At 41.9% G+C, this 13565-nt stretch overlaps 1 protein-coding gene across 1 annotated transcript; it reads right to left on the bottom strand.

Annotated features, from left to right (window-relative positions):
* Window positions 1-5594: 5594 nt before the first annotated feature.
* Window positions 5595-7618, bottom strand: LOC124657086 (serine carboxypeptidase 1-like). Its single transcript, XM_047195701.1, has 6 exons — window positions 7105-7618; window positions 6752-7023; window positions 6430-6675; window positions 6224-6333; window positions 5843-5951; window positions 5595-5756 (listed from the first exon to the last, which is right to left on the bottom strand). Exons 1-6 carry the CDS (start codon window positions 7616-7618, stop codon window positions 5595-5597), a joined length of 1413 nt encoding a protein of 470 aa, XP_047051657.1.
* Between the last annotated feature and the right edge of the window lie 5947 nt (window positions 7619-13565).

Below are 13565 nucleotides of genomic sequence, written 5' to 3'. Positions count from 1 at the left end.
GGAGCTCGCCTCTCGCCGGAGACGACGACGCTCACACGCCGTCGATCTTCTTTCTAATCCAACGGCCTCCTTTGATCATACCGTTTCGCTGGGTTATAACACACTGACCGGTGGCCCCCACCTCGTCAGGGCAGCCCACTCGCAACCGTGGCTTGTTGGGCTGCGCAGTAATTTTAAATTCCGTTTCGGCCCGTTAAGGTTTCCCGCCCAAGCCCAAAATTCAAATATAGATTTAATCTTAATTCAAATGTGCTGCTGATGGTTTAGTAAAAATTGAATAGTTTGAAATCTGCCAAACCAAATTTAGCGAACTTTATACCTTTGGAAAGACCATGAAATTATCTAACTAATGCCACTGGTCCCACCTCCAAATTCGAAGTAGATTTAATCTGATAAAAAAGACAAGACAGGGACTTTTGAACATTCAAACTTTATTTAAAATTCAACCATAATAGATTTTGAACTGATTCCAACTCTAATAATTCACAAATGATGTCCTCTAATTGATTATGCAATAATATAGACAGTTTGTTTGTATGATCATGGATGAGATGAAATAAAATGACTATGTAGTCAATTCTAGAGCAAGTAAATTTGGAATTCAAACTTAACAAATAATATGGGAGCTACCCTCTCATTTAAATCTTGATCCTAAGTAATATGACCAGGGGAAATGACTTAGGCTAATGAACCCCTGATATTTATTACTTAGAGATTTTAATTCATTTGAATGTTAGTATTAAACTATGTGAAGTGTAGCACTTCAATTAACTTGTATTCACATATAATAGATATGAAATGTTGACTTTGGTCAACCTATATTTCATACCTGATTATTATATGATGAGATTAAATCTTAATATGAGGTAACAAGGAGAAATTGATTTTCTCTAAGGAGCTATATAACAAGGTTAAGAAATAGTAATAATGATAAGAGGAAATTATTTTTCTTAAATAAGAATTCATCTAACAATCCACCATGCCATGTTTGATTGATGATAGGATTAGTGTGTGAACCCTTTTAAGTGTTTCTAGTTTAGTATGTGAGCTTGGTTTAGTATTTATACCTCGTATTCGTATATAGACGCTAGTAACGAGGAGTACCAAGAGGAGGAGGCCTATTCTCAGGAAGAAGAAGAGAACTTCGATAACTACTCCGCTCAAGGCAAGCTAACCCTTGCTAAACACAAGTGCTTAGCTCTACAAGAGCAAAGGCACCATCACACTTTACTTTTATGTATTACCTATCCCATGTTTTTACTTACTTTTACTTTTGCTTATTTATTTCAAAGTACTTTTTGATTTATGATTCACTTGGTCTAGAGTAGAACAATACTTGGAGTAGATTAGCACAACTCAAAGCTAGATAGCACCCCTCATATAGTTGCTAGTGCTAATCAATTAAAATTGACTACTCTAGATGGGAACATGGTGAAGTGAAATGACTTTGAAAGAAAGTAAAGTATAGGTGAATATGAACAAGAGAAGATGGTGATTTTTGATAAAATTGATGATTGGGTTTGAATGCGATACCCTTCCAATTATACAAGTACCCCCACAATACCTGATTATGGGTAGGGCTTAACTAGCAACTTGTGTATTTTAGTATGGGTTCCCTCTAAACAAGCGTCATAGGGGTTACGCCGAGGCTGCCTCCGTATATGAGAAATGATGTGAATATGAGGTGAATGTACGACCCAAGCCCTCGTGCGGTTCCCGGGTTAACGAGTTGGTTTTCACCGGGAGGCCAAGCTCATGGGGAGAGGTGCCTATACTAGGACATATAAGTGAAAGGTTAAGGTTGATGATCCGCGTACTGAGTTACGATGATTCGGGGTTATCCTCGACGGATGTAATCAAAAGTTGTGGCACAAGAGTACAACCTCTGCAGAGTGTTAAACCTATTTGAATAGCCGTGTCCGCGGTTATGGACGATTGGAAAGGCCATACTATCTCCATTGTCAGAAATTTGAAATGATGAATTTGAATGATGTCTTGACTTATGAATTGTGGGAATGACACTAATGTTCCCACTTGAGTTAGTCTAGCAAATAATGGATTTTTTACTAAATGTTTACCGAATTAAAACTTGGCTTTATGCAAATAAACCTAGAGCTTAGCACACCTTACTACACTTAATATGTTTTACCTTAGTATTAGTTTGCGAGTACTTTAAAGTACCCATGGCTTTGCCCTGGCTATTCAAATGCCAGACTTTGAAGAAGAGCAACAATATCAGGATGACGGACAACAGGACGTCTACGATAACTAGGATCGTCTTCTAACGTCAAGCGTTGCCTGTGGAATAGATAGTCCACTACTACTAAGCTTCCGCTACTTATTTGTGATGTTGAACAATCTATTTGTGTAATATTGGATCATGTGATCCCTTGTTGTAAGACATTATGTGTTGTAATAAATGATGACTCTGAACTACTTACTATTATGTCTCGCAAAAACAATCTTCCTGGGATTGCGATGTATGATGTAATAGGGCATCCGGACCTAAAAATTCGGGTGCTTACAAACATGTTGATCCATTGGTGTTTGTTTTGTCGATCCTTCTTTATGTGGTTGATTCATGTTGCGACGCTTAGTGATAAGTGATTTTCAATAAGTTTGTAATAAGGCGACTGGATTGATGCTTCAACAAATTTAAATAAAGGTTGTATGCATCTCTTCGATGCAGATGCCGGGGTATTTTCCCCATTTCGAAAAAAATTACCATATGTGAATGTATGTACCACATGACGGCTGGGTTTCAAATGTGAATGAATGTATGTAAAATAACCTTGCGGCATGGTGTCCGGGGTTCAGGAGACTCAGTACTGCTCAGTTCCTCATCTTCTCGTTGGAGTAGAATTTTTTTCAAAATGGGGGAAATATCACCCCAGCTTCTGCATCCAAGGGATGCACGCGGAGTTTTTTGTTAGATTATTCACAAAACCTTACAAGAACAATACAAAAGATCAACCTCGAATCCACCTTGGTAAACCTACAGTGGGATGAAGGGGTGACAATACACCAACTCACATCATTCAAAAAATCAAATGCCTTCCCAAGCCGCCAATAGCAGGTGAGAAGCACATCGAGTCAAGCAGACTCTCAACGCACGCCAACGCACACACCACAGAAGTTGCTACCGCCGTCTTCCTCGATTCCATATTCAAGAGAGATCATCGCATTAACCTTGCAAGACCTGCCATCGATGTCACCATGACGCCAGATGGCTCCACCATCCTGCACGCATACATCATCCCGCATCTGTCGTCGATACCCTGCAGACACCATGCCACCGAGACTCAGCGCCAACAATGTGGTAGATGGATACCACTCCACCAACATCCGCCAACATCCAGCAGCTGCTCAAAAAACGATGCCCCAAGAGGTAGAACGACGCATGTAGCACCGCCATCATCCGATCTGGGAAATCCAGATCTAGGGTTTCCCTCGGAGCAGCACGAGTGGGTAGATGCAGATTGCGACGGCGATGCCTTTAAGAAGGTAACGACGTTGGAGTAGAAGTAGTTAATAGTTTAGGCTCTTAGAGTACCCTCATCAGATCTAAGAAGTAGTTCATAGTTTACCCTCTTAGACAACCCTCATAAGTTTCACTCCAGATAGAGGTTTGTTCCTAGTCAGAACAGGCCGATACGTCTATACAATGAAGTCTGCAAAGGGCGTAGGGTCGTTCCCGGATTCTGATCCAAGGTCTAAACATGTATATATCATGCGTGCTTTCAGGATGTTAGTCCATCTGATCGCGATTACAAGCCCCCACCACCTACAAATCTCTTTGCAGCGCTTCAAAACCATGACACTCTATTTGGGAACGCTAATGATGATAAACTAGAGAAGGAACCATGTATGCCTCCGATAGCTATTTGCTATGCATTTTTATTTTATAATATTGAGGTGCATGAAGGTCCATTGTAAAGAATGAATAGGTGGCTCTGAAATAATAGTACTCTGTTCGATTTATATTAATTGACTTCAATATGAATGTATCTAGAACTAAAATGTGTCTAGATACATCCATATTAAAGTCAATTAATATGAACCGGAGGGAGTACGAGTTGTTCCCTCCATCCCTTCCAAAGCTTTGTTGGCTGTTAAGTTCATTGATCGCAAAGTATTTTTCTAGCACCTTTCGAATTATACAATTCCTCTTTTTTGTTCCTTCAAATAGTTTGGGCACGATGTCCTTTCATTGAAGACCGTCCAGCCATGTTGAGGTTCAAAAAACAAATTCTCCATTCCCCACCTTGATGACGGTTACCACCACTAATAGTTGATGATTCTTGTCATTGATTGTATTCCCAACCCTAATCCAAGCTTTGGTGATGTCAACCCATTCAATCCACAACCGAGGAGGCAAATTCAATATTCACAATACCAAGTCCAGCTAGCTTGGTTGGGTTGCAAACCATCTCCCAGTTGACCTTGTATTTCCCACCGGTAACTTCGTCACATCATGCCAACAATAAATGCATGTAGAAGTGCAATAATCCTATTCATGAACTTTTTTGAAACACCGGTGTAAATGATGTGGCATATGGCTTGGGACGTTAGGATGCCACGAAGCAAAACACGTAGTTAGGCCATTTTATCATTCTTCCTATTCCCCGTGGCATATCGCTAGAAGTTTTGCATTACAAATGTTGAAATTACTTCTCGTATATGGTAAACACTCAAGGGATGCCCCAAGTATCGCGGCGAGGTGGTTCTTGTGAGCAGGAATAACCGAAGAAGTTCATCAATGTCTATGTCACCACATTGAATATATGCCACACGTTTTTTATGAAAATTTGCACCCAAACAATCAAAACTCTGGTGGAAGGAAGTGTGGTTCCAAGAAACCAAATAGCATCTTGATCGGGGCCACAAACACCGCGCATCATGGATGTAGCGAGAGGTGGATGCCATCGCAGCTCAGCCGCGTAGAGAGTGAAAAATAGCTTAGCAGAGTTGCCTTATTCAGGATATGGTTGATGTGGTCAGTGGCCCACACAAATATAAATGGAGACCAATGGCCGGCTTGTTGAAGGCCAAGACCATGTTTGATAGGGTGACTAGCCACATCCCTGGGAAGGACTCTCGAGTTGGATTTTGAGAGATCGAAGCGCCTAAATCTATCCACAAAATCTTCTCAAGAAGTCACGATGCCGGAGAATGTCCATGAGATAGTTCGGGTTCAACCGAAGGCTTTCTTTATATCAAGTTTGAAAAGAAGTCCGCATCGTTTAAATTTCCAGTAAAGTTTCTCACATATATGAAGTTGTCATGGATGACATGTTTCCTGATGAAACCACTTCACGCACTGGACACGTTTCTATTTTTCATTTTTTCACATCGAGCATCAGTACCAAGCATGTTGCACACACCATGCACCAAAAACCACATATTATATTGTATTACTGAGTAAACAACCACGTGTCCCTAACATTCTTTGGGACAACCACACAAAGGTGGAACCATAATTTCAAAAGAACTGAAATATCACATAAGGACCTTGATCACACTTAATTTATTATTGTCTAGGATTCTCCAGCCGTCTGGCTGCAATCTTAGACCAGATATGCCGAGCCATATGCTCACTCACTCACTTTCGGGAAGGCAGGTGGCAGAACACCTTTTAGAAATGAGTAGAATAGAACAAGCGATCGCTTAGGCTGGAAGCTAGGAACAAGATGGCCAGCTCCTCGCACAGAGGCAAACGTGAACCCTCCCTCATATTGCTGAGCGTATCCTCCAACCTAGATTTGATCATAGTCCAGATCAGTATACAGTCCGATCAAAAGACTACTAGTATCATAGGGATTATTGTGTATATGATAGTTACCTCGCTTTGAGGGGTGTACCACGGACGCCACGGTTTAGTGATGGCCAAACCGAGATCCTTCACAGAGTACCTCGTCGCGGTAATGGGGCACACGTCATCCATGTCACCACTGTGATCGAATTAGCCATGATGGTAGCAGATATGATTAGCAACTATGGCAATAACATAATCTTCATTTCAAGTGCCTCAAAACAATGGTTACCTGTATATCCAGACTCTTAACCCGTTGCCGACAAGCCAATCCAGGGTTGGCACCATTGAAACTGGTGCATCGGTCCAATCACGTAGGTCACTGTGAACAGACCATGCCATGGTAGATATCCGGTTCAGAAATTGGTAGTAGCATACGACAGAGCGTTTGTAAGTCACTGTGTTACTTACGCGCACTCTGACCACTCTGTCTTGGTTCGGACATGTATAGCCTTCTGCACCTCAGGTTTGTTGAAGTAGACGCTGACATGGGCACCGATGCACGGGTCATAGCCTGCTAACTGTCTCAATCATAGGAGCTAATCAATCCGTGTTGACTACAAATGAGATGTCCGGAGGAGAAAGAACATTATATATGAACTTGTGGTAGTACGTACGTAGCTGCTGGAGTAGAGAGTGCCGTTTCGCGACACAAGACAGATCGGGGCGTAGATATTGTAGTAATCGATGTGGCCGGCTCTGAATGAGTCCTTGGCTTGGCCACAAGCTTTGCCCTCGACCCGCCCGAAGCTGCAGTGCGCGCTGATGTCGCCCCACACCTCGTCGGACATCACACCGTGATTCCACAGGAACTCCAGTGATCCCTTGTCGTTCTTGTAGTCGTCAAGAAGAGGGTTGCCAACCTGCATAAATTAAGTAACCCTGAATTAGCCAACAATGTTGATGCAGGACTTGTCTGTTCAAAAGCTCGCAACTTACAAAAATCCCCTTGAGGTTCATGCTTGTGAGACCGAGTTTATGGAGGGCGATGATGACAGAGGCAAGCTGAGGGACGTAGTGGCCGCTATAGCTCTCTCCGGCAATGAAGAAGTCCCGCCCCTTGTACTCGGGAAACCTCTCTAGCCAGTTGAGCAGGAAGATGTAGGCATCGATCGCTGTCCTCCTGTCACCGCTCACGTAGTTCTCGGACGACGTGTTGGAGTACGAGAACCCCACACCCGCCGGCGACTCCAGGAAGAGTACATTTGCCACTGCAACGAAGATGGGTTATAAGTGACTGACCGTTAGATGACGACACATGCAAGAGCGTGCATGAGGTTGACATCACCCACCGTTGTTCCACGCGTGCCTGTTTCTGCTGAGGGTCTTGCCGTCGGGGTTCACACGGAACGGGCCAAGCTCTTGGAAGGCGCCGGCGCCCAGCGACGAGCAGCCTGGCCCGCCGTTGAGCCAGAGGACGAGGGGCTTGGAGGCGGCCTCGTATGGGGACTCGACGAAGTAGTAGAAGAGCGCGCGGCCGTGCTGCTCGCTCACCGTGACGTAGCCGGAGTACTGGTCGAAGTTGACGCGCGGGGGCTGGCCGGGCAGCGCCGCGATCTTGTCGGCCTCCCTAGTGCCGGGCGGCGGGGTGGAGCACTTGGTGGGAAGGTGCTTGAAGCTGCTGTCCGGGTCGGCCCATGTGTCCTCCTCCGCATATGTGTCTGGCCTGACGTGCCCGTTCGCCCTGGCTCTGGCTTCGATGAAGGTCTTCAGCACATCTCGCTGCTGCAGGATTGCAGCATTAGCGAGCGCTGCGCCCAGTAGGAGTGCGAGCACGACCGCGCTGCATGTCGTGTAGGTCCTCATCGTCGTCTGATGCCGTTCAGGTGTCAGCTACTTGTTGAGATTACGTAGAACGCTGGTGCTTTTATATAGAAGTAGAGAAGGTACATAGTTGTAAACTTGTGATCAGATGGGTAAAGTACTGGAAAATGTTGTGTATCTCGGACATTCCAAGTTGGTGTTAGGATTCTCCGAAAATCGATACGGAAGAGAGTGGGCTAGCTAATAGCTATACATGGCACATCGTCGTCTTATGGGGCTTAGGCTCTCAGCAATGCAGAATAGATATATCCCTCATCGTTCCAGAATGTCGGATATTTTTGTTGACGTTCAGCAATGCAATCGGCATGGCGACTCTTTCCCGGTGACGCTGCCGAGGTGACATCGCTAGGCAACTATCCAAAAGATAGGACCGAGGGGACACCCGGAGGCAGGCTGGGTCAGCAATCTAAATCAGTGAACAAGTGACCAACTGGGAAAACGACTATGAGGAGCAAGCATTGCGCGCGCAGCACCTATCCCGGTCGTCCTCTTTTGGGATTCGGGTATGTGGGAACCTGACTAACCTGACCATCCACTAAATTAGATTCTCCTTCCCAAATGTAATCTAGTTTTTTACTGTATGTTGCATGGTCTATTTAACGAAAGTATTGTAGCTTCGCTTACCTTCAAAATATTCGTGCCACTCGTTTCTTTCCAGCTTATGGTTGAAAGTTTCGTCAAAACATATTAGGATATGTTTCAAGGATGACTATCCCGTGAAACATATTAGGATATGTTTTGAAGGATGACTATCCCATGTTGGCATGTTTTGACGAAACATATTTTCGGCATCAGCTGCCAGGTACCGTAACTACAGGTTAGTAGTTAGCTTTTAGCACCCAGATTGTCCACACTTACCTGATAATATTTACATGTTTCTTTTGTCATAGCAATGATCTACATGTCTAGCGAGTCCGTATTTGATCCACTCCAAACACATAAAAGATGACATTATCATCATGCGATGCTTACATAGGTGAGGAGCGATGCGAAGTTAAAAGAAAACCTTGCAATCATTTGATTTTAATTAACCTGGCAACCAACTCAGGAGTCAGTAAATGATAAAATCAGGAGCAACACATGTTCTGATTAATGGCAAACAAATAAATCCTCGGCGTAGGCAGTCATGCATTTTTTATCATAAATATTCATTATTGTAAAAATACAACAATATTATAACTATACAATTGATTTGTGGAAGATGGTTCAGCAGAACCATATGAAGTTTCCAGCGTATACAGAAATACAAATGGTTGGTTATACTGGCATTAGGTGTGAGTATTAAGTTTCACATAGACCATAGATTTGGTCATTTGGTTGCAGAAAATAGCCGTGAGATGTTACCTTGAAGTGCATCATTACACATACTAGATCAATCCCGTGGCCCAATTAATGAGGGGCGACCCAACTCGTTTTGTGGAGTAGCTGCCCTAAAACGGTTTGCTGGCCCATTTAACGCGATCGCAACGACGTAGAAACGAGTTTAGCGACCCTTCGGTATTACTGGCTGATCTACAACGTTGGATGACCAGATCGGACGACCCAGGACGCCAAAACACTGTGGTGGCTCCTAGCTAGATGAGTTTTACTGTTAACTAATTTTCAGAACACATGTCAAGTGATTACTCAAACTCAAGATATATGATAACATGAACATACATGAAGCTAATGGTCTAATATATTCTTGAGATGGCAACTGATATAATTACAATTCATCTTATATTTTGATCATTGAGAAATAGCAAAACCCATATGCCTGCACTGCTACAAAATACTATAGAAAATTCATATCTTTATGAAATTATCTCAAATTGTAGTAGTTATTATCTTATCTCACTAAGAATAGGGATTTGGGAACCTTATTCAGTTTAAAAGCTTGATAGCGATCCTAAACAAAGCAGTGGTGAATTTGCTTCTTTCCACTCGCAGGACTGAAATTGTCTTCTTCACTATACTAGAATAAGGCATCATTACAGTAGCCTAACTGAAAAGTTGAACTTGTTGTGTTGTCAAGAAATCAACATGATAACATCAACAACGACCACCAGCATCAAGACATGTTCTCTGCTGAATCAGATCCCATGTTGCGGACGCTTAGCCGCAACATTCACTTAGCCATCCAACTCCTAGAGTTATGATGACAAGTTAACAACAAATTAGCCACCCCAATTTGCATCAATTATACAATACTCAGAATGTATAGACTGATACACTTAACACTACTCAAATTAACATGTCCACACAAACAGAACGAAAAGGGTAATATCCTGATCGTTCTTATCAGGCTCACGCACAAGTAAAAGCTACTACTAAGCACAAGTGACTACTGAATCTCAAACTCTGCACAACAAGACAGTAATGAACGTATGGATATCTCATATTTACAGCCATAGGAAAAATGTTAACATTACCTATACAAGTATTTACTCTGGCTAGAAACCATTCCTTTAACCTGCAAAATTAACAAAGAGGGCCAATTACCGGTCCTCCTGATACAACTTGGTTCCTGAAGGGAGGCATGGTTAGCACAGACATACACCATATATTGGAGCAAGACCACACAATGATGTTGCAATATATTGTATTCATTAGTGTGATGTCCTACGGAAATAGTAAACAAACATTGCAGCAGCACATTCAGAAAACCATCATATAGATTAAGATTAGTTGATTTTATAAGTAACTTGTGCTATAATGCTAAGATGCAAGTATATTGCGCAAGTAATAAAATGCCCATTTTCGAAAAAAAAATGCTAAGATGCAAAATTTGGAATAACTAACCATAGTTTTAGTTTTTTGAGCTCTCCTTCCGCCTGCATCCTATATAAGTACATGAGATATGCCTAAAAAATCATATTTCATTACCTGTGATCTTTCTCTTGCACTTATAGTCTTCACAATAAATTGTTCAACACAACAGAATGTTGCAATATATGAGCCAAGACTTCCTTTGTACATCTTGTAAAAAAATTAGGTTTTGTCACTCGGCCACAAACAAGATTTCTGTTCTACATGTTCTAGAATCTGGAACGCCATGTCAGCATTCGGTCGTGCGCACCCATACTTTTATTCCGGCCGATTGGTTCTGAAAGGAGCGGCACGAAGCTCTGGTCTGTGTTAGCATCAATAGACATTTGCTCCACGATGCAGTCAGATGAAGGGAATAACATGAAGGCCGGAGCGGAAGACTAGTTAAGGGAGGTTCAAGTCTCCGCATTGTTGAGACACTTGCTTGGTATCCCGGGCTCCGCAGCAGTCGTATGGAAGTGGGGACGGTGGCATAGGTGAAGTTCAGAGTCCTACCTTTCAGCGTGAAAATCCAAGGTCTGACCTTAACTGGTTGTGTCTGGCAATGATCTTGTTGGAGGCATTGTTTTGAGAGCGGGGACTATCTTCAGGGTGAAAACCTAAGATCTTTGGTCGGGCTACGACGAGGCTGGTGCACCGTTTCCTTCTTGGAGGCGTCGTTTTTGGAGATTTTGTATTTCACGTGTTGTCTTGGTGGTGGTTGTATTGCTGTTGCTAAGCTTAGGATGCTATAACGGGACTTTTGTTTCTTAGTTTTTTTGTTGTTGTGTGTATCCGTACTTCCATTAGGGTGTTGCGATGTTGTAGAGGCTGGGGGTAATTGATATCTTTTGATATTAATATATTCCCTTTATCGAAAAAAGCATTTCAGAGGCATCAGAACTCAAAGAACATCAAGGTAATACTGAACAGTTAATTATGCTGTTGGATATTACATAGACCTATAAATATTCTGCAACTTCAGGAAACACAGAGCCCTGGAGTATAAGAAATTAAATAAATAAATTAAAGAAAGAAAAAACTTTATTACCATACCCAAATGAAAATTACCATTTGTAGCATCGCAATGCCATCAATTATTAGGCCTGAAGTGCTTAAACATTCTCCCATTGTGTCTAACGCAAAAAAAAATTCTTACCCAAGATTCCTAAATGCATCTAATGATGAAGTGGCAGCAACATATATGGGATACCTGATTTGACTAACGGGGAAAGAATAAAAAAAGTTGCTCTTACTCTCGTAAATGCATCTGGAATCCCATCGACATCGGAAAAGTATAGTACATAGATATAACTCACCTGAACTTTTAAAAAACTGGCCTAAACGTGACCTCACTTAGATGTGGCCAAATAGACTCGGTTGTCGAAAATCTGCAACATAAAACATTACATCCCAAAAGGTTAGTACATTTGAATTGTGTTTGCAAGTATCACAAGGAAAGGAATATCCACCTACAACTACATGCTCATTTGGCTAAGTGGAGCTTGGCTGATTTGCGCAAAACAAGTTTTCTATTAGCTATCATTTTCGAAACACTTTCTTTTATTTTAAGTTAAGTGGTACAATTGATAAAAACCAATGAACCTGAAAACAACCGGTAAATCCCGGGTGAATCCTCCTACCTTGATTCACCAACCAAGTTTTAACTTAAGAAATTGGGATGAGGAGATTCTTGAACTAATTCGAAGTCTAGTCGCTCAGGATTGTCCGTAACCGGGGACACGACTAAGTACTTAGTTTATACACTCTGCAGAGGTTGTACAATTTACTCACATGACTAAGTCAGCCATTTTCACCATGATACTCATTTTGCTCGAATGGTAAGGAGAATACTAAGATGAGACCTTTCAGAAGCAATCCCCAACCACAATGAACGCGCTCTGTCCTACCAACAACTACCACCCTCTGTATGTTGGGTTGGGTTCTTGCAACTTAATTAGTCAAGACATAGACCATATGACATGTGACTGTACTGGAAGTTTCTCAACTTGAACGTCTCCAATCTCTTTGATACCTGGGTGGCTGACCACAAGTGTCATACACATGACCGCCATAGACATGACTCCGGTGTAACCACTCAACATAAACCAATCAATACCACTTTTCACCCAGATTGTTCATTAACTTATTTGTTTTTCAGTGTTTCCAAAGCATAGTTATCCGTACTTAGTAAAATATGTAGAATCCCACCCACGAATTCTATAGCACAACTAAGCCATCTACACTTATGGTGTTTCTTCTAACAGGATAATCAGGGATACTACTAAAGAAAAGGAATCATACATGCATAGTAAAACACTGGGACATATATGAACAAGAGTGCCACTTGCCTTTTTCGTAATTGAAGATCGTTCTATTTTCTCTCAATCACTAGACATAGCTCTCCGTACAAACTATAAGATATAAAATAACACAACATCCAACAAAAGAAAAATCAAGCAAAGGCAAACAAAGATTTTTTATTTATTTTATTTTAGACTTCATATCTCTCAGTGATCGATGGACAAGAGGGTTGTGGCATGAGGCTGGCTTGATATGGTTGGAGAGGGAGAATGGCTCAGTCAAGGACTTAGAAGGAAAAGATATGAGAAGGGAGTTGGATTTTGAGAGAAGCGCCCAAATCCATCCACAAAATATTCTCAAGAAGTCAGAGAATGTCCATGAGATAGTCTGGATCCAACCGAAGGCTTTCTTTATATCAAGTTTGAAAAGAAGTCCGCATCGTTTAAATTTCCAGTAAAGTTTCTCACATATATGAAGTTTTCATGAATGACATGTTTCCTCATGAAACCACTTCACGCACTGGACACGTTTCTATTTTTTGTTTTTCACATTGAGCATCAGTACCAAGCATGCTGCACACACCATGCACCAAAAAGACAAGACTTAGAAATAGCTAAGTCCCAAACAAGGGTTTCCTAAATTGTTAGAGGGTGTCTAGCAAAATAAAACAAGCCAATACAAAATCTTATGTTGAGAAGTTAGATAGATAAATTCGAAGTAATTTGGTTCATCTCTCTCATCATCTTGATCTTCTCAATTCTCTTCTCCTAGTTCTTGAACTTGCTGTCTTTCTCTTCAAACTTCTCCTCCCTGTCCTGATCATCTCTTCTTGCTCCTG

This window comes from Lolium rigidum, chromosome 5 (assembly GCF_022539505.1).
Source record: "Lolium rigidum isolate FL_2022 chromosome 5, APGP_CSIRO_Lrig_0.1, whole genome shotgun sequence".
Taxonomy (NCBI): domain Eukaryota; kingdom Viridiplantae; phylum Streptophyta; class Magnoliopsida; order Poales; family Poaceae; genus Lolium; species Lolium rigidum.
The sequence above is the reverse complement of the archived record's forward strand: the minus strand, read 5'-3'. Positions and strand labels throughout refer to the sequence as shown.

Bases quoted from the DNA above. Each gene is read 5' to 3' on its own strand.
- LOC124657086 (XM_047195701.1), bottom strand. From the start codon at position 7,618: ATGAGGACCTACACGACATGCAGCGCGGTCGTGCTCGCACTCCTACTG. The intron at 6,676-6,751 runs GTAAGTTGCGAG...TAATTTATGCAG, and splicing joins TGAACCTCAAGGGGATTTTT to GTTGGCAACCCTCTTCTTGA. The intron at 5,952-6,223 runs GTAAGTAACACA...ATTCGATCACAG, and splicing joins ACAGAGTGGTCAGAGTGCGC to TGGTGACATGGATGACGTGT.